Source organism: Nerophis ophidion, linkage group LG16 (assembly GCF_033978795.1).
Source record: "Nerophis ophidion isolate RoL-2023_Sa linkage group LG16, RoL_Noph_v1.0, whole genome shotgun sequence".
NCBI lineage: Eukaryota > Metazoa > Chordata > Actinopteri > Syngnathiformes > Syngnathidae > Nerophis > Nerophis ophidion.
The window spans coordinates 23,061,599-23,089,229 of record NC_084626.1 but is presented as its reverse complement, the minus strand read 5'-3'; the positions used below and the strand labels follow the sequence as shown (position 1 = coordinate 23,089,229).

The 27,631-nt window shown below is 41.6% G+C and overlaps 1 protein-coding gene across 7 annotated transcripts in view; it reads right to left on the bottom strand.

Annotated features, from left to right (window-relative positions):
* Positions 1-27,631, bottom strand: part of LOC133535173 (band 4.1-like protein 1) — a 229,924-nt gene that overhangs the window by 80,024 nt on the left and 122,269 nt on the right. For all 7 annotated transcript variants that reach the window (XM_061874732.1, XM_061874733.1, XM_061874734.1 and 4 more), the window contains one exon: positions 7,829-7,961. In XM_061874732.1, the coding sequence (XP_061730716.1) occupies positions 7,829-7,867 (39 nt within the window). In that variant the 5' untranslated portion in view covers positions 7,868-7,961. The remainder of the gene's footprint in view (positions 1-7,828; positions 7,962-27,631) is intronic.

Genomic DNA, 27,631 nt, shown 5'->3' with positions numbered 1-27,631 from the left:
ACACACAATTTGGCCGCTCCTCATGAGCTTAACAGACACTGATTTCATTATCTAAGCAGCCAAGAGGAGCCAACATCTTCTGTATTTAAGAATTCTAGATTGTGGGCCTGCTAGGCCGCCCCCAGGTAAAACTGATTTAATGCCATCCAGATGATTGCAAACTCCAAAAAAGCAGAAGCAGTTTGTTTTTTCCAAACAGTAAATCTTGCTCAGGCTATCTGGAATCCCAAAACCCAAGGGATTGCCGGGTAGGCACATTGTTATCAGGATCAAACCTGGATTTCTTATGTATCTCTGAAAGTTGGCTTCATCAGCACATTTCAAGAAACTTGATAGAAATAAGCAGGATACGATTGCTACAGGAGAGACAGGAAACAAGGGAAGGGTGCTGTTGTCTGAATATACACCACAGAGCAGTTCAAATGTGAAGTGGTTAATATTTCATGTGAACTTGAAATGTCTTGCTCTGTAAGTTCTTCTTTTTCCTAACATGAAATTCAATTTTATTGTTTTTCCCTACTCCGGCTTCCTCCCACCTCCAAAGACATGCACCTGGGGATAGGCCCCTCCCACCTCCAAAGACATGCACCTGGGGATAGGCCCCTCCCACCTCCAAAGACATGCACTTGGGGATAGGCCCCTCCCACTTCCAAAGACATGCACCTGGGGATAGGCCCCTCCCACCTCCAAAGACATGCACTTGGGGATAGGCCCCTCCCACTTCCAAAGACATGCACCTGGGGATAGGTTGATTGGCAACACTAAATGGTCCCTAGTGTGTGAATGTTGTCTGTCTGTCTGTGTTGGCCCTGTGATGAGGTGGCGACTTGTCCAGGGTGTACGCCGCCTTCCGCCCGATTGTAGCTGAGATAGGCACCAGCGCCTCCCGCGGCCCCAAAGAGAATAAGCGGTAAAAAATGGATGGATGGATGGCTTTTTACCTTCTTAAGGTTCGATTTGTTTTGGTTAGTTACAAAAATGTCTCAAATATGGACGATTGCACTGAAATTTTAATATAACTGGCAAGAGAAAAAAAGTAATGGTAAACTTAAATCCATATATTTAGATATAAACTAATAGAAAAAAAACACCACAATTACAAGTAACATTGAAACTTGAATCAATCTGATCTTTACAAACTAGGCTAGAAAGAAAAACACAAACATTACTGGGCTTTCAGACCATAACATGATTCTAATTGTTAGAAAATTAACTAAAATGAGATTCCTGTTTTATAAAATCACCGACTCAGCAACTACAACTAAAAGAATACCTAAATCACACCGACCTGATTTTGAACAAGAAGTCAATCAAACAATAATCAAACAATATGTCAAAAAAGTGTGACATAAATATAGGCGCAAATACATTTATGACCAAATTGAAAAAGTTAACTTAAAAGTAAACAAAGACCTGTACAAAGAGCACAAAACAACTAATTCCTCCCATGGTTTAACAATGACATATGGCAAACAATGAAAAATACATAAGGCACTTAAAAATTGCCAAAAAACAAAACAAAAAAAACAATCATTTGGCTTATACAGGCCTCAAAAATCAAGTTATCACAAGAAATCAAAACTAGTGATCTTACTAAAATCATTGAAGAGGCTAAGGGAATTAGCTCTAAACTTTGGCAACATATAAATGGCCAAACTCAAGGGTCGGCGACCTTTAACACTTAAAGAACCATTTTGACCTGTTTCACAAAATAAAGAAAACAATGGGAGCCACAAAACTTATGAAATTTATAATGAAGTAACACTGCATACAGAGTTGTTTTTTGCTTTGTTCTATTTATAAACCAGGGGTCTCAGACACGCGGCTTGCACTTTAATATGAAAATAAAATGTTGGTGCGGCCCGCAAGTTTTATATGATTACCATAGGACGGCATCACTCTTTTCAAACCTCCCACTTTTTCCGGGAAACTCCGGAATAGCAGAGTTTCACTCGAACAACAATAATTAGGGCGTGGAACGATGGCGCTGCCTCTAGCGACCGCTACGGCCTGAACAACAGCTCGCCAGCCCAGTCACACGTTGTAAGAGGCTTCCACCGAGGCACGCAAGTGACCTCAAGTAATTATTGTTCAACAGCTATACAGGTCACACTGAGAGTGGCCGTATAAACACCTTTAACACGGTTACAAATATGCGCCACACTGTGAAGCCACACCAAACAAGAATGACAAACACATTTCCGCACTGTAACACAACATAAACACAACAGAACAAATACCCAGAATCCGATGCATCCCTAACTCATCCAGGCTACATTATACACCCGGGAAGCCCAGGGTTTGGTGGTAGCCAACTACTCTGACCTTCCTGTTGTGTCTAAAATCTTGGAGAAGGGAGTGGCAGAACAACTAAAAGAACACCTGGAGTCAAACCAACCGCTCCATCCCCAACAATTTGGGTTGAGGCAAAAGTACAGCACAGAAACAGCTAACTGTTACTTGCTCAAACAGATCAAGGGCTGTCTAGACAAAAGTTGTTGGTGGTGAGTTTCTAGAGCTCAAAAAGGCCTTTGGCACTGTGCACCACAGCGTTTTTATTAAAAAAAGAACACTGGCATTTTAAAATATCTCCTTAAGCACAAGAATGGTTTAAAACAAATCTCGAGGACAGGCAGCAACATGTTAAGGTCAATGGCCTTAAATCTAGTCTTGGCTCTAATGACATGGGAGTGCCACAAGGCTCCATATTAGGGCCATCGTTGTTTGCCATGACCTTCCAAACTGTTGCCACGGTGCTAGCTTTATGCAGACGACACAGTTATTCTTGTGCCTGCAAAGAAATCCACTCTCGCTGGGCAGCGGTTGACAGAATCTCTAGTTAACATTTCAACCTGAACACTGTACTGTTAAAATGTGGGCACTCAGGAACTTAGGTTTGTACGATATACCGCTATTAGTATAGTACTGCCGGGTATATAGTATGCGCCTGCCTAGAATTACTGCCGGGTCAAACTCATTTCGCAAAATAATCAGCATATGCCTAGAATTTTCGCCGGCTCCAACTCGTCACGTCACGAGTGACACTTCACCTGTCATCATTTTCAAAATGGAGGAGGCTGATTTCAATCATTTGAAATCGCATAAAGGGAAGAAGATTAAGAGCTATTCAGTAGGATTTAAGGTCCAAGCTATTGAATATGCTAAAAAGAACAGTAAGCAGCTATGTTTTATTAATATACCGTAGCTGCGTGTGTCAAATATGAGTCATTAAATGACTCCCGCCTCCTGGTGGTAGAGGGCGCTAGTGATCCTTCTTGCGACTACTCGGCTGCAGAAGAAGTGACAACAAGCAGCAAGAGTTTATTTTTTCCTCTCGCTTGCACTTTTAACATGGAGGATTACATATCTAAAATAAAACTATTTCCCTAAACTGGACTTTCAATTGAAGCAGGAGGTAATAAAGGAAGATCTCCATCAAGACAGAGAGAATTTTAAAACTGAAGAAAGATAAGGAAGACTTCTATAAACAAGTTATCGATGCTTTTGATCAGAAGGAGCTGCTCATGGACTTCATTTATAAGTAAAGGTAAGACCATAATAAAAAAATGTTTAATAAATTTACTTTTAATGATGGTATCCTTACATCACACTCAAATTTTTAAGCGCAGGCCTAAATGTACCGCATGCCTTTGGTGAGCGTCGGAGTGAGAAGAGGTTTTAAAATAATTAGCACCCCGGCGGCAATTCAAGGAAATACACTAATCATATTAGGTACTATATCGCCTCTAAAAAGTACCGGTACCCCCCTCCGCCCAACCGTCATCATCATGTTGTGCCATTGCTGGTTTACGCGCAGACGAGCATGTTCGGCAGCGCACAACCACAGAGTACTTACAAACAGACACGGTGTGTAGACAGAAAAGGGAGAACGGCCGCATTTTGGCTTAAAAACTAAAGATAAATGTGAAGTTCTAACACTGAAACGCCCTCAGGAAGAGGTGCTTTAAGACATGGCTAGCTAGCTATCTGCAGTGTTTTAGCTACTACTAAATCACAAATTCTCGCCTCCATGGCGACAAATAAAGTACGTTTCTTACACGTATCATCCCTGGAGGACGAGAAATAGCTAAACATGCTTCACTACACACCGTAGCTGACCGGCGTCACTATGGAAACAAACGCCATTGGTGGACATCCACTGTAATGATACCAAGTACAGGAGCGTATCTAGTCGATACTACAATGATTATATCGATATTTTTTCATGTTTATTTTCTTTATAAACTCAGGAATTACGTTTCTGGACACATGAGAACTTTGAATATGACCAATGTATGATCCTGTTAATACTTGGTATCGGATTGATATCAAAATTTGTGGTATCATCCAAAACACATGTAAAGCATCCAGACAACAGAAGAATAAGTGATTGTTACATTTTAACACAAGTGTAGATAGAACATGTTAAAAGAGAAAATAAACAGAGAATTATATTTCTACCATTTTTCCTTAATCATGTTGACAAAATAATAGAATGATAAATGACACAATATGTTACTGGATATGTTTAATTGTCTATGACTAATTGTGAGCCTTTGTTTGCTTACTTCATGGGTGTCCAAAGTGCGGCCCGCAGGTCATTTTTTAACGGCCCCACGGCACATTTTAAAAATACGATTGAAAAATTTTGAAACTGTAAAAAGTATGAGCAAACGGGTGAAATGTAACAAGAAAATGTTGCAATATTTAACTGTAATAACATAAAGCTGCCATGCAGGCCGTTTCTTTCTTTAAAAAATAATAATGAATCAAAATGTCATGAATTATTGACCTATTCAAGGTTGCAATTACGTCACCATAAATTTTCCAGTTTGAGATATTTTGGGGGGAAAATGTTGCATATTTGGTGTTTGCCATATAAAAAACTGAGCTGTTTTTTTTAAAGGGCCTAAAATGAACAAACAAAAAACATAAACAACAATAAAACTTATAATTGACTGATGGATCTGAAATTGATCTCGAGGTTAATGTGTTAAAAGTAAACAGTAATAGAAATGTATAATTTATTTTTTTAACACTTTAATGAGTAGGACCCTTTTGGATCCCCTATTATTTTAGTGTGATTTGTTTTTAAGTATCATTGCTCAAAAAACAATAATGAAGGACACCATTGATTAAAATCAATGGTGTTATTGACTTTTTTAAGGCTCTAATTATTATATAATCTCAAATATTCCATCCCATCCATCCATCCATTTTCTACCGCTTATTCCCTTTCGGGGTCGCGGGGCCGCTGGCGCCTATCTCAGCTACAATCGGGCGGAAGGCGGGGTACACCCTGGACAAGTCATTACCTCATCGCAGGGCAATATTCCACTTAAAAAAAATATTGGGTGATAATATTTCATATTTTGTGTTTTTTTCCATCAAAAAAACAGGGTTTTCTTTGACAAAACAGCATACAACTTAAATCTTTAAAATCATTATATTGACAGATTGACCTAATGTCGATCTGGAGATTTAAAACTTGAATAATAATAAAACAAAATAATACTGAATAATGACACATTTTTAATATCTTTTTGACCAAAACCCTTTGTGGTCCCCGGGATCAAGCCTGAGTGGAGGCCGGAATGTATATTGGTTACACATATATTGTATTGGTTTTGTAAATAAACAAATGTCAAAATGGTCCCCGCTTGCTTTGATTTTTCAGTCTGCGGCCTTAAGTGGAAAAAGTTGGGACACCCCTGGCTTACTTTCTACTAAAAGACAAGTTAAGTTGTCTTGTATGTTCACTATTTTATTTAAAGTCCTACTGAAAGCCACTACTAGCGACCACGCAGTCTAGATAGTTTATATATCAATGATGAAATATTAACATTGCAACACATGCCAATACGGCCTTTTTAGTTTACTAAATTGCAATTTTAAATTTCCCGCGAAGTATCCTGTTGAAAATGTCGCAGTATGATGACGCGTGCGCGTGATGTCACCGGTTGTAGCGGACATGTTCTTCCAGCCCGATCCAAGCTATAAGTAGTCTGCTTTAATCGCATAATTCCACAGTATCCTGGACATCTGTGTTGCTGAATCTTTTGCAATTTGTTCAATTAATAATGGAGACGTCAAAGAAGAAAGATGTAGGTGGGAAGCGGTGTATTGCAGCTGCCTTTAGCAACACAAACACAGCCGGTGTTTCCTTGTTTAAAATTCCCGAAGGTGAAGCTTTACTATGGAACAGAGCGGTCAAGTGAACATGGTTCCCGACCACATGTCAACCGGCAGGTTTTGGTGAGAAAATTGTGGTAATAAGTCGGCTCTTACCGTAGACATGAGCGGAGCTTGCATCCTCCTGCAGCTGCGGACTACTACCTCCTCCCACCGGAGACACTGGCGGTCACCACACCCCTCCAACTTTCAGGTACCATATAATCTCACTAAAACACTAGTAACACAACAAGCAGATAAGGGATTTTCCAGAATTATCCTAGTAAATGTGTCTAATAACATCTGAATCGCTCCCACTGCCCTCGCCTTTTTTTTAAAACAAATTTTAGTCCTTTGATTGATTGATTGATTGATACTTTTATTAGCAGATTGCACAGTACAGTACATATTCCGTACAATTGACCACTAAATGGTAACACCCCAATAAGTTTTTCAACTTGTTTAAGTCGGGGTCCACGTTAATCAATTCACTGTCACTATCCTCATCCACGAATATTTCGCTCAAATTGCAGCTGCCTTTAGCAACCAAAACACAGCCTGTGTTTCTTTGTTTGTTGTGTAGCTTTACTATGGAACAGAGCGGTCAAGCGAACATGTTTCTCTACCACATGTCAACCGGCAGGTTTCGGTGAGAAAATTGTGGTAATAAGTCAGCTCTTACCGGAGACATGAGCGGAGCTTGCGTCCTCCTGCTGCTGTCAAAGAGGCAGCTGCGACTTTCTTGGCTCCTCCATAGCTTCCCTCAGAGACACTGGCGGTCACCACACCCTTCCGACTTTCAGGTATGACTTTATAATCTCACTAAAACACTAGTAACACAATAAGCAGATAAGGGATTTTCCAGAATTATCCTAGTAAATGTGTCTAATAACATCTGAATTGCTCTGCCGTCTAGTTTTCTTTTTCTCTTGTCCTTCACTCACACTTTCCTCATCCACATATCTTTCATCCTCGCTCAAATTAATGGGGATATCGTCGCTTTCTCGGTCCGAATCGCTCTCGCTGCTGGTGGCCATGATTGTAAACAATGTTCAGATGTGAGGAGCTCCACAACCCGTGACGTCACGTGCACATCGCCTGCTACTTCCGGTACAGGCAAGGCTTTTTTATTAGCGACCAAAAGTTGCCAACTTTATCGTGGATGTTCTCTACTAAATCCTTTCAGCAAAAATATGGCAATATCGCAAAATGATGAAGTATGACACATAGAATGGAGCTGCTATCCCCGTTTAAATAAGAACATCTCATTTCAGTAGGCCTTTAAGGACAAACTTGCAATAAAAGACATACGTTTAATGTACGGTAGATTTTTTGTTAAAATAAAGCCAATGCAATTTTTTTGTGGTCCCCTTTTTTAGAAAAGTATCGAAATACATTTTGGTACCGCTATGACATAAGCACAGAAATTCTGAAATAGCTCTTCAAGAAGTGAATACAGAATAAAATCTTCTCATGAACAGTTATTATCTCCATGTCCGCTTAATCCATCATGACATGCTGAAGATTATTAGAGGAGCTTTAGAAAGTTAATCTGTAATGTGCAAAGTCTTTTTGTAATCATTTAAGTCGATTATAAACAAACCTTTTTACTCCATTTTAACACAAGCTGACACATATCTGCAGGCTATGTGCTCACCTGTTTGGCCATTTTGCCATCCAAGGCCGGTCCCTGCATGCCTGCCACTGCCCCCTGTTGTCCGGGAGGACTCCTGGCCTTTCGTTGACACTCACTGGACACACTCTTCTGTCACTTCAGCAAAGACAGCAACCTGAAACATACGGAAGAAACACTTTTAAAGAGAAGTACAGAACAACAAAGCAGCGATACAAAGCCTAATTATTGACAAGTAATGATATTTCAACTGCAACATGAGCAACATTGTATTTTGTTTGTTTGAGACTTTGTTCAAGCAGACCTTGCAATATTTCAGTTTCTTATTTTCCATTATGTATTGTTTTGTTTTGTCAAGTCTTATACAACTACAAACCCCATTTCCATATGATTTTGGAAATTGTGATAAATGTAAATATAAACGGAATAAAATGATTTGCAAATCCTTTTCAACCCATATTCAGTTGAATATGCTACAAAGACAACATATTTGATGTTCAAACTCATGAGCTTTTTTTTTTTTTTTTTTTATTAACTTAGAATTTAATGGCTGCAAAACGTGCCAAAGTAGTTGGGAAAGGGCATGTTCACCACTGTGTTACATCACCTTTTCTTTTAACAACACTCAATAGACGTTTGGGAACTGAGGAAAACTAATTGTTGAAGTTTTGAAAGTGGAATTCTTTCCCATTCTTGTTTTATGTAGAGCTTCAGTCCTTCAACAGTCCTGGGTCTTGTTGTTGTATTTTACGCTTCATAATGCGCCACACATTTTCGAGTGGAGAAATGTCTGGACTGCAAGTGGGCCAGGAAAATACCCGCACTCTTTTGTTACGAAGCCACGCTGTTGTAACACGTGACCTGGCATTGTCTTGCTGAAATAAGCAGGGGCGTCCATGATAACGTTGTTTGGATGACAACATATGTTGCTCCAAAACCTGTATGTACCTTTCAACATTAATGGTGCCTTCACAGATGTGTAAGTTACCCATGCCTTGGGCACTAATACACCCCCATACCATCACAGATGCTGGCTTTGGAACTTTGCGCCTATAACAATCCGGACGGTTATTTTCATCTTTGTTCCAAAGGACACCACGTCCACAGTTTCCAAATATAATTTGAAATGTGGACTCGTCAGACCACTTTTCCACTTTGCATCAGTCCATCTTAGATGAGCTCGGGCTCAGCAAAGCCGGCGGCGTTCCTTGGTGTTGTTGATGAATGGGTTTTGCTTTGCATAGTAGAGTTTTAACTTGCACTTACAGATGTAGCAACCAACTGTAGTTACTAACAGTGATTTTACAAAGTGTTCCTGAGCCCATGTGGTGATATCCTTTACACTGATGTCGGTTTTTGATGCAGTACCGCCTGAGCGGTCAAAGGTCCGTAATATCATGGCTTACGTGCAGTGATTTCTCCAGATTCTCTGAACTTTTTGATGATTTTACAGACCGTAGATGGTAAAATCCCTAAATTCCTTGCAATAGCTCGTTGAGAAATGTTGTTCTTAAACTGTTTGACAATTTGCTTACAAAGTGGTGACCCTCACCCCATCCTTGTTTGGGAATTACTTAGCATTTCATGGAAGCTGCTTTTATCAATCAATCAATCAATGTTTATTTATATAGCCCCAAATCACAAATGTCTCAAAGGACTGCACAAATCATTACGACTACAACATCCTCGGAAGAACCCACAAAAGGGCAAGGAAAACTCACACCCAGTGGGCAGGGAGAATTCACATCCAGTGGGACGCCAGTGACAATGCTGACTATGAGAAACCTTGGAGAGGACCTCAGATGTGGGCAACCCCCCCCCTCTAGGGGACCGAAAGCAATGGATGTGGAGCGGGTCTAACATGATACTGTGAAAGTTCAATCTTTAGTGGCTCCAACACAGCCGCGAGAGTTCAGTTCAAAGCGGATCCAAGACAGCAGCGAGAGTCCCGTCCACAGGAAACCATCCCAAGCGGAGGCGGATCAGCAGCGTAGAGATGTCTCCAACCGATACAGGCGAGCGGTCCATCCTGGGTCTCGACTCTGGACAGCCAGTACTTCATCCAAATCATGGCACCCACCTGTTCCCAATCAGCCTGCACACCTGTGGGATGTTCCAAATAAGTGTTTGATGAGCATTCCTCAACTTTATCAGTATTTATTGCCACCTTTCCCAACTTCTTTGTCACGTGTTGCTGGCATCAAATTCTAAAGTTAATGATTATTTGCGGAAAAAAAGTTTATGAGTTTGAACATGAAATATGTTGTCTTTGTAGCATATTCAACTGAATATGGCTTGAAAAGGATTTGCCAATCATTGTATTCTGTTTATATTTACATCTAACACAATTTCCCAACTCATATGGAAACAGGGTTTGTACACTGCAACAGCATATGAAATCGTGCGTGCGCTGGTGGGCCCGCCCTTATTGCGCAAGACAAGCAAAATAAAGATGTGCATTATATTTTCTCGCCCAACATCTCCCACAGTGGGTCGACCCTGTGGATTTGAACGCTTGTCAGTGAAACTAAAGCCCTGGCTGCAGCAGCTGTTCAACATTGAAGAGTTTTAAAGATGAAATTTATGTGGGAAACAGAAGCCAGCAAGAGGGGGGAAAAAAAGGATGTGATGATTTCATACATTCCAAAAAAAAAAACCTTGAAATCCTGCAACATGATTATGTTTCCATGAGAGACAGGTGATACAACACAGGTGTCCCGGGGATCCTTTTGGTGCACAACATGTTTACATATATAATGAAATAGAGCTTGCCTTAGAGCAGAGAGCCATGAAAGCCAAATATTTTAAAAACTTATTTCCGTGAGAGCCATATTATATTTTGGTAATACTTTGATATGGGGAACATATTCACCATTAATTACTTGCTTATTAATATGAAAATTCGTAACATATTGGCTTTTAATTTGTCATTTTTAAGTACTTGTTAATGCCTTTTTCTGCATGGGACGGCACAGCTCGGTTGGTAGAGTGGCCGTGCCAACAACTTGAGGGTTGCAGGTTCGATTCCCGCTTGTGCCATCCTAGCTACTGCCGTTGTGTCCTTGGGCAAGACACTTTACCCACCTGCTCCCAGTGCCACCCACACTGCTTTAAATGTAACTTAGATATTGGGTTTCACTATGTAAAGCGCTTTGAGTCACTTGAGAAAAGCGCTATATAAATATAATTCACTTCACTTCACTTTCAAGCAGTAAGCCATTAACTAAGAGTCTTCCCCTTATAACCTCAGAATTATTGCTTATTAGTACCCCTAACTCTTACATGGTCCCCTCGTGTCCAAATAACTCTTAAGTCTTTGTTACTTAGAATATGTTCCCCATACTAAAGTGTTACCAATATTTTTTTAACACTGAATACAACTAAATGTGCACATTTTTAAGATAGACTAACATTTTTAAAGTATAATAAGTCTCTTATTCTTTTTAATAACATTGTTATTCTGAAGCTAACCAATAATAAATTAAATACTTCTTACCTCACATTTCCAGTGAGGGTTGGACTCCGCCAAGGCTGTCCTTTGTCACCCATTCTGTTCAGAACTTTTATGGACAGAATTTCTAGGCGCAGTCAAGGCGTTGAGGGGTTCCGGTTTGGTGACCACGGGATTAGGTCTCTGCTTTTTGCAGATGATGTGGTCCTGATGGCTTCATCTGACCGGGATCTTCAGCTCTCGCTGGATCGGTTCGCAGCCGAGTGTGAAGCGACCGGAATGAGAATCAGCACCTCCAAGTCCGAGTCCATGGTTCTCGCCCGGAAAAGGGTGGAGTGCCATCTCCGGGTTGGGGAGGAGACCCTGCCCCAAGTGGAGGAGTTCAAGTACCTAGGAGTCTTGTTCACGAGTGGGGGAAGAGTGGATCGTGAGATCGACAGGCGGATCGGTGCGGCGTCTTCAGTAATGCGGACGTTGTACCGATCCGTTGTGGTGAAGAAGGAGCTGAGCCGGAAGGCAAAGCTCTCAATTTACCGGTCGATCTACGTTCCCATCCTCACCTATGGTCATGAGCTTTGGGTCATGACCGAAAGGATAAGATCACGGGTACAAGCGGCCCAAATGAGTTTGGGTCTCTCCCTTAGAGATAGGGTGAGAAGCTCTGCCATCCGGGAGGAACTCAAAGTAAAGCCGCTGCTCCTTCACATCGAGAGGAGCCAGATGAGGTGGTTTGGGCATCTGGTCAGGATGCCACCCCAACGCCTCCCTAGGGAGGTGTTTAGGGCACGTCCAACTGGTAGGAGGCCACGGGGAAGACCCAGGACACGTTGGGAAGACTATGTCTCCCGGCTGGCCTGGGAACGCCTCGGGATCCCCCGGGAAGAGCTAGACGAAGTGGCTGGGGAGAGGGAAGTCTGGGCTTCCCTGCTTAGGTTGCTGCCCCCGCGACCCGACCTCGGATAAGCGGAAGATGATGGATGGATGGATGGACTTCTTACCATTAATGCGACTTCTTGGATTGATGGAATAAAATGCATGAGAATGTTTTTAATTTTGAACGTTATTTTTGAACCCTGTGATTACCAGCGGAATCATTTATTACTTATCGTGTTAAGCAATGTCAGCTAAGATTTATCTGAGAGCCAGATGCAGTCATCAAAAGAGCCACATCTGGCTCTAGAGCCGCAGGTTCCCTACCCCCGCCTTAGAACAATTTGCAGAAACACTTGAATCAAAATCTGGTCTGAATCCTCCAAAAAATGCCCCCTGCCAACCAAAACAACCAGCTTCTTGTGCCTGTTACACTACATTGAACGCTCTATTTTCTGGCATCCTGTCCTAATGAACACGTTTTTAAGTCCCCCTGTTTGCCAAAACAATGAAGAATATGAGAGAAGAATATCATAATGCTGCCTCAACACTGTCATTGTTCTACATGTGGACATGGTTTGGACTCCCTTGGGGTAAAACACTCAATATAACAGAACGTTCCTCAGCAGATGAAGTGTAAATACTTTAGCGCAAAATTTCAAACTGAACAAAACCGCGGGCTGAGGTTGAACAAATTATTAATAGGACCCAAACAAGTTTTGCGTTGAATATTGAACAAGCAAGGCTTATATAACTTTATAGTGACATGCAACATCTAGTTTAAAATAATAGTAATAATAACAATTTAAAAAATATCAATGGCATATCAAACTAAATTTAAATAAAAATCGTATGCCTTTTTACTATTTGCAGCCTTCTGAGGTACATATCAAAAAGAAACTTTTTCCACAGGCTAATAATACATTTGAAAATAAAATAACAACAATGAATCAAACATTGAAGCCTTGAAGTAGCAAAAGAGAGTCCATGAACAAAACCTTCATTATTGCTCAGTTTGCTACACTGATTTGCTTTAACACTGAATATGGAACAAGCAACGCTTACATAACTTAATCATGCAAAAGCAACCATCAAAAAACAAACGAAAAAACATCATTGGTACATTAAATAAAATAATGCCTCTTTTCCATTTGCAGCCCTCTGAGGTAAATATCAACATTAACGTTTTCACAGGCTAATGAATTTGAAAATAAAATAACAATGAGGTGGGCGGGGTGTGTATATTGTAGCATCCCAGAAGAGTTAGTGCTGCAAGGGGCTCTGGATATTTGTTCTGTAAATTGTGTTCTGTGCGGATGTGTCTGTCATTCTTGTTAGTGTGGGTTCACAGTCTGGCGCATATTTGTAACAGTGTTAAAGTTGTTTATACGGCCACCCTCAGTGTGAGTTGTATATCTGTTTACCAAGTATGTAATGCATTCAATTAAGTGAGTGTAAAAGCTGCTTATATTACGTGGCTGTGCCGGCACGCAGTTTGTATGGAGGAAAAGCGGACGTGACGACAGGTTGTAGAGGACGCTAAAGGCAGTGCCTTTAAAGCACGCCCCCAATATTGTTGTCCAAGTGGAAATCAGGAGAAATTTGGGAGAATGGTTGCCCCGGGAGATTTTCGGGACGGGCACTGAACTTCAGGACTCTCCCGGGCAGTATTAGCGGTGAATGCGGTGTTACAGCGGCACCGCTGCTGTATAACACCGGCGGGCCAGCTCTAATGTTAATTTGATATTGCCTCAAGGGCCAAATTAAATTACACGGCGGGCCAAATTTGCCCCGCGGGCCAGAGTTTGACACCCATGCTTTAGCGACACGGGGACAATAGTGTGTGTGTACGTGTAATCGTATTGAACCGTTTCGGTACGGGGGTTTTGGTTCGGTTCGGAGGTGTACCAAACGAGTTTCCACACGGACATATTAAGTAGCGTACCGCACGTTGTGTAAACAATGCACACCGAGGCACAACACACGGCATGTTAGCAGTTACCGGGCTACGATAGACTGACCATACTTCCTCATTTCACCGGATATGTCCTCTTTTGCCGGGCTGTCCGGGTGGAGTTTCTCAAATGCCTGAAATGTCCATCATTTTAAGTTGGGGTTGCGTGTATTAACAATGTACGTTCGGGGTTAAGAAGGGGTTGAAAACAAAACAAATTGCGCATGCAGCAGCTTTCGTGAGGGAGAGGCACAGACAGAGAGAGCGAGAGAGTTATGATAAACGCGCATGCGTCGCCAGGCTCTGCTTTTTATCCATAGATTTATCAGATTTTATTTTTTATTATCTATAGTAGGGGTGTCAAAAGTGTGCCCCGGAGGCCATTTGCGGCCCACAGCTAATGTTTAAAGGCCCATGGCACATTCTAAAAATACTATTAAAATACACAAAAACATAATAAAAATGAAATAAAAAAAGCTTAAAAGTTAAATGTAATTCAGAAAAAGTTGCAACGTTGACTAAAAAACAAAGCTGTTTTTTTTCTTTCAAACTGTCATTGCTCAAAACATAATATTGAATCAAAATCAATATTATTATGAATTATTGACCTATCCAAGGTTCCCATTACTTCACATCAAATATTCTACCAAGAAAAATATTTTTGGTGGAAGATTTTGCAAATTTGGTAAATAAATAACAAAAAAATGTACATTTGGTTGTTTTCTTACTGTACCAAAAATGAACCAAACCGTGACCTCTAAATCGAGAAACGTACCAAACCGACATTTTTGTGTACCGTTACACCCCTAATATATATATATATATATATATATATATATATATATATATATATATATATATATATCTTGATGATATAAGCAGGGGCGTCCATGAAAAAGATGGCGCTTAGATGGCAGCATATGTGTTCCAAAACCTGTATGTACCTTTCAGCATTAATGGTGCCTTCACAGATGTGTAAGTTACCCATGCCTTGGGCACTAATGCACCCCCATACCATCACACATGCTGGCCTTTGAACTTTGCTTCAATAACAGTCTGGATGGTTCACTTCCCCTTTGGTCCGGATGACACAATTTCGAATATTTCCAAATGTGGAATGTGGACTCTTCAGACCCCAGAGCACTTTTCCACTTTGCATCAGTCCATCTTAAATGATCTCGGGCCCAGAGCGCCGGCGGCAATTCTGGATGTTGTTGATATTTGGCTTTCGCTTTGCATAGTAGAGCTTTAACTTGCACCTACAGATGTAGCGACAAACTGTATTTACTGAGAGTGGTTTTTGAAGTGTTTCTGAGCCCATGTGGTGATATCCTTTAGATATTGATATCGTTTTTTTGATACAGTGCCGTCTGAGGGATGGAAGCGCACAGTCATTCAATGTTGGTTTCCGGCCATGCCGCTTACGTGGAGTGATTTCTCCAGATTCTCTGAACCTTTTGATGATATTATGGAGCGTAGATGTTGAAATCCCTAAATTTCTTGCAATTGCACTTTGAGAAAGGTTGTTCTTAAACTGTTTGACTATTTGCTCACACAGTTGTGGACAAAGGGGTGTACCTCGCCCCATCCTTTCTTGTGAAAGACTGAGCATTTTATGGAAGCTGTTTTTATAGCCAATCATGGCACCCACCTGTTCCCAATTAGCCTGCACACCTGTGGGATGTTCCAAATAAGTGTTTGATGAGCATTCCTTAACTTTGTCAGTATTTATTGCCACCTTTCCCAACTTCTTTGTCACGTGTTGCTGGCATCAAATTCTAAAGTTAATGATTATTTGCAACAACAAAAAAATGTTTATCAGTTTGAACATGAAATATGTTGTCTTTGTAGCATATTCAACTGAATATGGCTTGAAAAGGATTTGCAAATCATTGTATTCTGTTTATATTTACATCTAACACAATTTCCCAACTCATATGGAAACGGGGTTTGTACTTCATCTTACTTTTTGGAGTGAGGGTGACTTGCCAGCTCGGATCAGTCATGCAGAAAATAAGATTGAGGATTACAGGTGCTCACTTAGCCAGTCTGTCCAAGTGAGAGAGAGACTGACACCCATCTGTGAAGTCATTACAGCCATCTGGGAGGAGACGTCTCTCTCAGCCCCACAATGGTTTCAAAGTGAAACAAATACCAGGATCGCTCCGACTATCCATGCAATTACGTTGTGAACGTGAAGACATTTAATGCCACTCAGATACGGTAGTTTGAGATATGTAGCCATAAACCCCCAAAACATCTGATAGAAACCCGTCATCCAAAGCTAGTTTTGTGCTAAATCGAGATGCCACCTCAGTAGAAGCATTTAAGTCTCACCTTAAAACTCATTTGTATACTCTAGCCTTTAAATAGACTCCCTTTTTAGACCAGTTGATCTGCCGTTTCTTTTCTTTTTCTTCTATGTCCCACTCTCCCTTGTGGAGGGGGTCCGGTCCGATCCGGTGGCCATGTACTGCTTGCCTGTGTATCGGCTGGGGACATCTCTGCGCTGCTGATCCGCCTCCGCTTGGGATGGTTTCCTGCTGGCTCCGCTGTGAACGGGACTCTCGCTGCTGTGTTGGATCCGCTTTGGACTGGACTCTCGCGACTGTGTTGGATCCATTATGGATTGAACTTTCACAGTATCATGTTAGACCCGCTCGACATCCATTGCTTTCCTCCTCTCCAAGGTTCTCATAGTCATCATTGTCACCGACGTCCCACTGGGTGTGAGTTTTCCTTGCCCTTATGTGGGCCTACCGAGGATGTCGTAGTGGTTTGTGCAGCCCTTTGAGACACTAGTGATTTAGGGCTATATAAGTAAACATTGATTGATAAATCAGTGTTTTTCAACCAGTCTGGTGTGCCGTGGTAGATTATGTAAATTACCAAATTGGGTTAAAATATTTTTTCGAAACCAGTAAATATAATCGGCAAATGTACCGTTGTTGAGTGTTTGTGCTGTCTAGAGCTTGGCCGCGTAACCGTGTAATACTATTCCATATCAGTAGGTGGCAGTAAGTAGCTAGTTGCATTGTAAATGTTGGTCGTTAACACAATATGCAGACGAGGGAGGCAAGGCGCAGGTAAAAAAAGAAGGTATCAAACGCTTAAACCAAAAATAAACACAATCGAGTGCCGTTAAGAACAAAACATTAAAGCTTAGGGGTAGTTATGCAAAATGAAACTAAAACTGAACTGGTAGCAAAGTAAACAAAAAAAAAATGCTGGACGACAGCAAAGACTTACAGCGTGTGGAGCAGATGGCGTCCACAAAGTACATCCGTGCATGACAATCAACAAAGAAGCATAGCGTCCGCACAACTTAAACAGTCAGGGGCGGCACAGCTCGGTTGGTAGAGTGGCCGTGCCAGCAACTTGAGGGTTGCAGGTTCGATCCCCGCTTCCACCATCATAGTCACTGCCGTTGTGTCCTTGGGCAAGACACTTTACCCACCTGCTCCCAGTGCCACCCACACTGGTTTAAATGTAACTTAGATATTGGGTTTCACTATGTAAAGCGCTTTGAGTCACTTGAGAAAAGCGCTATATAAATATAATTCACTTCACTTCACTTGATTGCGGAAACAAAGCCGGTGCGGGGGATAGCGTTCAAGGAAGACATGAAACTGCTACAGGAAAATACCAACAAAACAGGAAAAGCCACCAAAAATAGGAGCGGAAGACAAAAACTAAAACATTATGCACATGAAAACACCAAAAAAAACTTCAAAATAAGTCAGGGCGCGATGTGACAGGTGGTGACAGTACATCTACTTTGGGGAGGTATAGTTCGGTTGGTAGAGCGGCCGTGCCAGCAACTTGAGGGTTGCAGGTTCGATCCCCGCTTCCACCATCATAGTCACTGCCGTTGTGTCCTTGGGCAAGACACTTTACCCACCTGCTCCCAGTGCCACCCACACTGCTTTAAATGTAACTTAGATATCGGGTTTTACTATGTAAAGCGCTTTGAGTCACTAGAGAAAAAGCGCTATATAAATATAATTCACTTCACTTTGAGACAAGCTATAGTGATGCTTACTTGCTTATGGTTTGAATCCATATCCAACAATAGCGAGAACAACTTTTTATTGTCAATATTGGCCGCTGAGTTTAATTTTTTAAAGGCCTACTGAAAGCCACTACTAGCCACCACACAGTCTGATAGTTTATATATCAGTGATGAAATATTAACATTGCAACACATGACAATACGGCCGCTTTAGTTTACTAAATTGCAATTTTAAATTTCCCGCGAGGTGTCCTGTTGAAAACGTCGCGGAATGTTGACGCTTGCTTGTGACGTTATTGGTTGGAGCGGACATTTTGTCCCAGCACCACTCACGGCTAAAAGTCGTCCGATTTAATCGCATAATTACACAGTATTCTGGACATCTGTGTTGCTGAATCTTTTGCAATTTGTTCAAGTAATAATGGAGACATCAAAGAAGAAAGCTGTTGGTGGAAAGCGGTGGATTGCAGCTGCTTTTAGCAACCAAAACACAGCCGGTGTTTCTTTGTTTGTTGTGAAGCTTTAATATGGAACAGAGCGGTCAAGCGAACATGTTTCTCTACCACATGTCAACCGGCAGGTTTCGGTGAGAAAATTGTGGTAATACGTCGGTTTTTACCGGAGACATGAGCGGAGCTTGCGTCCTCCTTCAGCTGTCAAAGAGGCAGCTGCAAGTTTCTTGGCTCCTCCATGGCTCCCATCAGAGACACTGGCGGTCACCACACCCCTCCGACTTTCAGGTATGACTTTATGAATCTCACTAAAACACTAGTAACACAATAGGCAGATAAGGGATTTTCCAGAGTTATCCTAGTAAATGTGTCTAATAACATCTGAATTGCTCTGCCGTCTAGTTTTTTTTTTTTCTAGTCCTTCACTCTCACTTTCCTCATCCACATATCTTTCATCCTCGCTCAAATTAATGGGGAAATCGTCGCTTTCTCGGTCCGAATCGATCTTTCTGCTGGTGGCCATGATTATAAACAATGTTCAGATGTGAGGAGCTCCACAACCCGTGACGTCACACACACATCGTCTGCTACTTCCGGTACAGGCAAGGCTTTTTTATTAGCAACCAAAAGCTGCAAACTTTATCGTCAATGTTCTCTACTAATCCTTTCAGCAAAAATATGGCAATATCGCGAAATGATGAAGTATGACACATAGAATGGACCTGCTGTCCCCGTTTAAATAAGAAAATCTCATTTCAGTAGGCCTTTAATGTGTTCTGCTGGTGAACAATGAAAAAAAGGTTGAAAAACACTGTGCTATTTTAAATAGCATCCATGATGGAGACATTTTCCCTGAGCACTGTCTGCTGGATGTTAATTCCATTGTACATTGGCCTCAGTGAGTGAGACCACTGCAGAACAATGCGCAATTGGAAAATAAATGGATGGATCAGCTTTGTTGTGCATACCGGACTGACTTAGTAAACATCTTGTTTATTCACTAGAGTTGGTTATCCCAGGGAGAACATTCAACTTTGGAATTTGGCTTTCCTGGCTCCGACCAAGGAGGCGTGCACGAGTTTATAAAGGCCGACACAGAGGGCATCAGCGAGGGAGTGTTCATGTATGCACGCCTGTGGAAGAGTACTGGCTCCGCTCAGAGAATCGGTTGCCATGGTAACAGCACAGCTTTACCATTTTTTTCTCCCCCTCCCGCTTACACCTGATTGTCTCCCTCCTCAGTGGAGTGGCAGACAAACTCAACAAGGCGGCATGATGAGGGACCCAAATATGGATTTCAGAGAGGTAGGCTTTTTTTTGGTCGTGATCATGGAGGCAGCGGCGGCGATGACCAAGAAGAACGCGCAGTTGGAATACAATTACAACACTTTATGTACATATTTATATAATATTTATACAATATCTAACTACAAGCTCCATTCAGAGACACAGTCCCATTGCTTTTATGAGCGGTCGCCGGAAAAAAATAAATATATATATATTTTTTTTAAATTAATTAATTTATTTATTTTTATTTGTGGCGGCGGTAATTCTTTTGTGGCGGGCCGCCACAAATAAATGAATGTGTGGGAAACCCTGCACTTTTGTAAATGTCTGATTAACATTTTATCAAACAAAACCAGTTTTTCTTTTCCAAACCCCAAAACCAGTGAAGTTGGCACCTTGTGTAAATGGTAAATAAAAACAGAATACATCCATTTTCTACCGCTTATTCCCTTTTGAGGTCGTGGGGGGCGCTGGCGCCTATCTCAGCTACAATCGGGCGGGAGGCAGGGTACACCCTGGACAAGTCGCCACCTCATCACAGGGCCAACACAGATAGACAGACAACATTCACACTCACATTCACACACTAGGGCCAATTTAGTGTTGCCAATCAACCTATCCCCAGGTGCATGTCTTTGGAGGTGGGAGGGGCCTATCTCCAGGTGCATGTCTTTGGAGGTGGGAGGGGCCTATCCCCAGGTGCATGTCTTTGGAAGTGGGAGGGGCCTATCCCCAGGTGCATGTCTTTGGAAGTGGGAGGAAGCCGGAGTACCCGGAGGGAACCCACGCATTCACGGGGAGAACATGCAAACTCCACAAAGAAAGATTCCGAGCCTGGATTTGAACCCAGGACCTTCGTATTGTGAGGCAGACGCACTAACCCCTCTGCCACCGTGAAGCCCTAAAAACAGAATACAATGATTTGCAAATCCTTTTTTAAACTTATATTCAATAGAATAGACTAATGTTCGAATTGGAAAATGTAATATTTTGGCAAAAATTAGCTGTGTGGAATTTGATGCCTGCAACATGTTTCAAAAAAGCTGTCAAAAGTGGCAAAAAAGACTGAGAAAGTTGAGGAATGCTCATCCAACAGGGGAACGGGCTAATTGGGAACAGGTGGGTGCCATGACGTTATAACTGTAGAATGATCAAGAGCGAGTTCTTGGTTTTCTTATGTGGGTTTACTGTTAGGCAGTTTCATTAACGTCCTCCCAGCGCGGTAACAACACACAACAACAGCAGTCACGTTTTCATCTACCGTAAAGCAGTTTGTCTACTGTAAACAGCAATGTTGTGACACTCTTAAACATAACAATACTGCCATCTACTGTACATGCAGCACAACACCTCCAGGCAACTTTACTAATACCCTCCTCCATTCACATCCCATCTCCCCGGATTGTAAATAACCTAATGTATTTCTAATGTATCTACTTGTTCATATGCTATGTGAACTCACTATGTTCTCTGCTGGCTGTACATATCCTATTAAGTAAGACCTACACTGTTTCAATGTCCATTTCTCTGTTGATGCAATATTTGACTGAAATACTGATATCAACCAAAGCTCCTCATCCCACCCCCCAGATTTTAAATAATGTAAATAATTCAATCGATATACTATGATGATTAACTTCTGGGATGACTATTATGCTGATATATTTGTACCATGAATTGATTAACGTGGACCCCGACTTAAACAAGTTGAAACAAGTTATAAACAAGTTATAACTGTAGAATGATCAGGGGCAAGTTCTTGGTTTTTTTATGTGGGTTTATTGTTAGGCGGTTTCATTAACGTCCTCCCAGCGCGGTAACAACACACAACAACAGCAGTCATGTTTTCATCTACCGTAAAGCAGTTTGTCTACTGTAAACAGCAATGTTGTGACACTCTTAAACATAACAATACTGCCATCTACTGTACATGCACCACAACACCTCCATGCAACTTTACTAACACCCTCCTCCATTCACATCCCATCTCCCCGGATTGTAAATAACATAATGTAAATAATCGAATGTATTTCTAATGTATTTACTTGTTCTTATGCTATCTGAACTCACTATGTTCTCTGCTGGCTGTACATATCCTACTAAGTTTCAATGTCCATTTCTCTGTTGATGCAATTGTTGATGACTGAAGTACTGATATCAACCAAAGCTCCTCATCCCACCCCCGGATTGTAAATAATGTGAATAATTTAATGTATATACTATGATGATTAACTTGTGTGATGACTGTATTATGTTGATAGTATATATTTGTACCATCAATTGATTAACGTGGACCCCGACTTAAACAAGTTGAAAAACTTATTGGGGTGTTACCATTTAGTGGTCAATTGTATGGAATATGTACTGTACTGTGCAATCTACTAATAAAAGTATCAATCAATCAATCAATCATGCATATGTGACAATAACATCTACGGCTTTCAGAGAGTGCAGTGCACAACTGCACACACAACAGCTGTAAATATACTCCTCCCCTCTTAACCACGCCCCCAACCTCCCGAAATCGGAGGTCTCCAGGTTGGCAAGCATGATCTAAACCTAAACTAAAAACCTGACTGCCAAAATAATTGCAAATTGCAACCCTAAATGAGATGTATTGCATCTTTGTTGCAAGTAACACAGAGTCAAGATGTTGATGTTTTGTTAAGACAGTTTTCAGCACTGAGTCTATAATGTTTAATGTACAAAATGTAGCAAATTAGTCCCCCGCATTCTATATTCCATACTGTTTGTCCTCACTGGAGTCATGAGTGAGGTATCTCCAGGATACCTCGGAGCTGGGACAACAATAATGTTAATGTATAATATAATTTATGCAATGAATGCTTTAAACAGGCAGCACGGTGGGACAGGGGTTAGTGCATGTGCCTTACAATACGAAGATCCTGAGTTCAATCCCGGGCTCGGTATCTTTCTGTGTGGGGTTTGCATGTCCTCCCCGTGAGTGCGTGGGTTCCCTCCGGGTACTCCGGTTTCCTCCCACTTCCAAAGACATGCACCTGGGGATAGGTTGATTGGCAACACTAAATGGTCCCTAGTGTGTGAATGTTGTCCGTCTATCTGTGTTGGCCCTGTGATGAGGTGGCGACTTGTCCAGGGTGTACCCCGCCTTCCGCCCGAATGCAGCCGAGATAGGCTACAGCGACCCCCTGCGCAACCCCGAACAGGACAAGCGGTAGAAAATGGATGGATGGAATTCTTTACTGAAACCCACGCAGTCTGATAGTTTATATATTAATGATGAAATATTAACATTGCAACACATGCCAATACGGCCGCTTTAGTTTACTAAATTGCAATTTTAAATTTCCCGCGGAGTTTCCTGTTGAAAACGTCGCGGAATGATGACGCGTGTTTGTGACGTTATTGGTTGTAGCGGACGTATTAGCTCAGCACCACTTATGGCTAAAAGTCGTCTCTTTTCATCGCATAATTACACAGTATTCTGGACATCTGTGTTGCTCAATATTTTGCAATTTGTTTAATTAATAATGGAGACGTCAAAGAAGAATGCTGTTGGTAGAAAGCGGTGGATTGCAGCTGTCTTTAGCACTGAGACACAGCCGGTGTTTCTATGTTTGTTGTGAAGCTTTAATATGGAACAGAGCGGTCAAGCGAACATGTTTTTCTACATCCACCAGCATGTTTTGGATGGGAAAATTGTGATATTAAGTCTCCTCTTACCGGAGACATCAGTGGATTATGCGTCCTCCTGCTGTAGCTGTCAAAAAAGGCAGCTGTGAGCTTGGCTCCTCGGCTTCTCTTTGTGTTCACCGCAGCCATCCGACTTTGAGGTATGTCTTTACAATCTCAATAAAACACTATTAAAACAATAAGCAGATAAGGGATCTTCCAGAATTATCCTAGTAAATGTTTCTGGTTACATCTGAAACGCTCACACTGCCGCCGCCCGGAGCCATCTATCCATCCATTTTCTACCGCTTATTCCCTTTTGGGGTCGCGGGGGGCGCTGGCGCCTATCTCAGCTACAATCGGGCGGAAGGCAGGGTACACCCTGGACAAGTCGCCACTTCATCGCAGGGCCAACACAGACAGACAACATTCACACTCACATTCACACACTAGGGCCAATTTAGTGTTGCCAATCAACCTATCCCCAGGTGCATGTCTTTGGAGGTGGGAGGAAGCCGGAGTACTCGGAGGGAACCCACGCACTCACGGGGAGGACATGCAAACTCCACACAGAAAGATACCGAGCCCGGGATTGAACTCAGGATCTTCGTATTGCAAGGCACATGCACTAACCCCTGTACCACCGTGCTGCCTGTTTAAAGCATTCATTGCATAAATTGTATTATACATTAACATTATTGTTGTCCCAGCTCAGAGGTATTCTGGAGATACCTCACTCATGACTCCAGTGAGGACAAACAGTATGGAATATAGAATGCGGGGGACTAATTTGCTACATTTTGTACATTAAACATTATAAACTCAGTGCTGAAAACTGTCTTACCAAAAACCCAGGACTGCAGGACCTTCGTATTGTGAGGCAGACGCACTAACCCCTCTTCCACCGTGAAGCCCCGCCCGGAGCCGTCGCTTTTATTTATTTATTTTATTTTTTTTCTAGTCCTTCACTATCATTATCATCATCCATGAATCTTTCATCCTTGCTCAAATTAATGGGGAAACAGTCGTTTTCTTGGTCCGAATTGCTCTTACTGCTGGTGGCCATGATTATAAACAATGTGAGGATGTGAGGAACCCTCACACCAGTGACATCACGCGCACATCGTCTGCTACTTCCGGTACAGGCAAGGCTTTTTTATTAGCAACCAAAAGTTGCAAACTTTATCGTGGATGTTCTCTACTAAATCCTTTCAGCAAAAATATGGCAATATCGCAAAATGATGAAGTATGACACATAGAATGGACCTGCTATCCCCGTTTAAATAAGAACATCTCATTTCAGTAGGCATTTAAACAAACAAACAAACAAACAAACCTGAACTTCCAAAAAATCAAATACACCAACCCCAGTAGGCATCCGGTGTTTTACTTAGCAGTAAACATTAAACATTTCAAGGAGGTTGTAAATAGCTCTGGTGCCTGCCCCTAAAATACAGCAATGCATCTGTCTGATGTGTGACAGCCTGGCTGATCTACAGCACAATACATCCTGTAACTCACTGGGAGTTTTTGACAGGGACGAGGACACACACACACACACACACACGCACACACACGCACACACACACACACACACGCACACACACGGACACACACACACACACACACACACGCACGCACACACACACACACACACGCACACACACACACACACACACACACACACACACACGCACACACACACACACACACACACACACACGCACACACACACACACACACACACACACACACACACACACACACACACACATCAAACAATAATTCACTGCGTGCCATAGACACTCACAATGGAAGTGTAATGCTAATGGAAGCCACTCTTGATGTTGCTTAGTGTTTTCTTGAGGGAGTCTTGACATCTCTAGTGTGTGAAGTCCTGTACGTTGAAGAGGGATGTCAGAAGAGACGTGACTAGGGTCACTCAGTACGTTTGTACAAACACAGCTTTAGGGCTACAGCAATTAATCGGTTAGAACAAAGCTTTGATTTATATTCCGTTGCTTGGATGAATCGATTAGTGAGAGTAAATGATACAAATTCATACAGCACGGAGTGCCCGAAACTTTAAATACCGTATTTCCTTGAATTGCCGCCGGGGCGCTAATTAATTTAAAACCTCTTCTCACTCCGGCGCTTACCAAAGGCATGCGTTAAATTTAGGCCTGCACTTATAAATTTGAGTGTGATGTAAGGATACCATCATGAAAAGCACATTTATAAAAAAAAAAAACGTTATTCTGGTCTTACCTTTACTTATAAATGAAGTCCATGCGCAGCTCCTTCTGATCAAAAACATCGATAACTTGTTTATAGAAGTCTTCCTTATCTTTCTTCAGTTTTAAAAGTCTCTCTGTCTTGATGGAGATCTTCCTTTATTACCTCCTGCTTCCATTGAAAGTCCAGTTTAGAAAACTGTTTTATTTTAGATATGTAATCCTCCATGTTAAAAGTGCAAGCGAGAGGAAAAAATAAACTCTTGCTGCTTGTTGTCACTTCTTCTGCAGCCGAGTAGTCGCAAGAAGGATCACTAGCGCCCTCTACCACCAGGAGGCGGGAGTCATTTAATGACTCATATTTGACACACGCAGCTACGGTATATTAATAAAACATAGCTGCTTACTGTTCTTTTTAGCATATTCAATAGCTTGGACCTTAAATCCTACTGAATAGCTCTTAATCTTCTTCCCTTTATGCGATTTCAAATGATTGAAATCAGCCACTCCATTTTGAAAATGATGACAGTTGAAGTGTCACTCGTGACGTGACGAGTTCGACCCGGCAGAAATTATAGGTATATGCTAATTATTTTACGAGTAAAATAAGAGGATGATTTGCACGAGCCAGGCGTGAATGTACGTACATGATGACTTATTACTAAACAAACAAACAGACGACAACATAAGGCAAACAAAGGGCGCGCACGAGGGCGGAAAACAAACTTGGTTAATGAAAAAACAAAAGACTAGCATGAATGCTGCAAACTAAAAACATGAAACAAAACACTTGCACTGTGGCATGACAAAAACAAAACTTGCACGGAGGCATAAATACCAAAACTTACGTGGCGTTGTCAGAAACCGAACAGCAAGGCACATGAAGATAGGTACATGGAGATGTGGGTAAAGTAGGAAGGTGCCAGACTGACTACCGGATGACTGTGGCTTAAATACTAGCAGAGATAATTAACCAGCAGGTGTGAGAACTGAGGACCGGGGCGTGACTTGGAGATTAGGTGGAAACTAATGAGTAACAATGGAAACAAAAACAAACCAGTAAGTGCAAAACAAAACTGAGAGTCCAAAAAACATAATCCATAGGCGTGACAGCCATTAAAACGGATCAACATACTAACACTATGACTCTAGCAGTGATGCATAAAAAACTAAAACTTCCTTTTTCTTTGTTTTGTTTTTTTAGGTGTGTGTCCATTTACTTTAGATTTTTACAAAAATAACTTGGTAAATTGATTTCAGTGTGTGCATAAGTACTTTTTGAGCACAACCAACAATACCACGGTGATAATGACATGCGAGATCATTCTGGTTACAATAACCGTGATATGAGATTTTTATATTGTTACATCCATACCTAATGTTAACGTATATATACGTGTAACACACAAATGATGTTTAGTCAACATAAGTATGGATATGTAAAGATAGTAGAGATGTCATAGTATAATAAATACCGCTTTATTTTGATTTTGAATTCTTCACAATAATACCGTAACTGTATTAAAAGAAAACTTGGTGAGTGTAGTTTTTACTGGCGTTTTAGCCTTAGCTGGGTCTGTAAGTAAACTACATCTCCCACAATCCTCTGCGCAGCGCAGGAACGGCTAGGTGGGGGCATTGAACGCCGTAAGCAGGAAGTGAAGTGTGCTCGTACTCATCGTAGATAAAAAGAATCGTTTTATGGGGGGACATTAAATCTGTCAATAACTGGCTGAGTTATGTTGCAAACAAACAAACTGGCGCAAACACAACCTCTTTGGCGGAGGTAAGAAAGTCTGCGGTCCGCAAAGCGAAGCACGGCATTTTCGTTTTGAGCATTTCCAAGGCGATACAGAGCCAGCCGGACTCGTCGCATCGCATGGTGGGAAGTCACCAAAATAATATTAGAGACG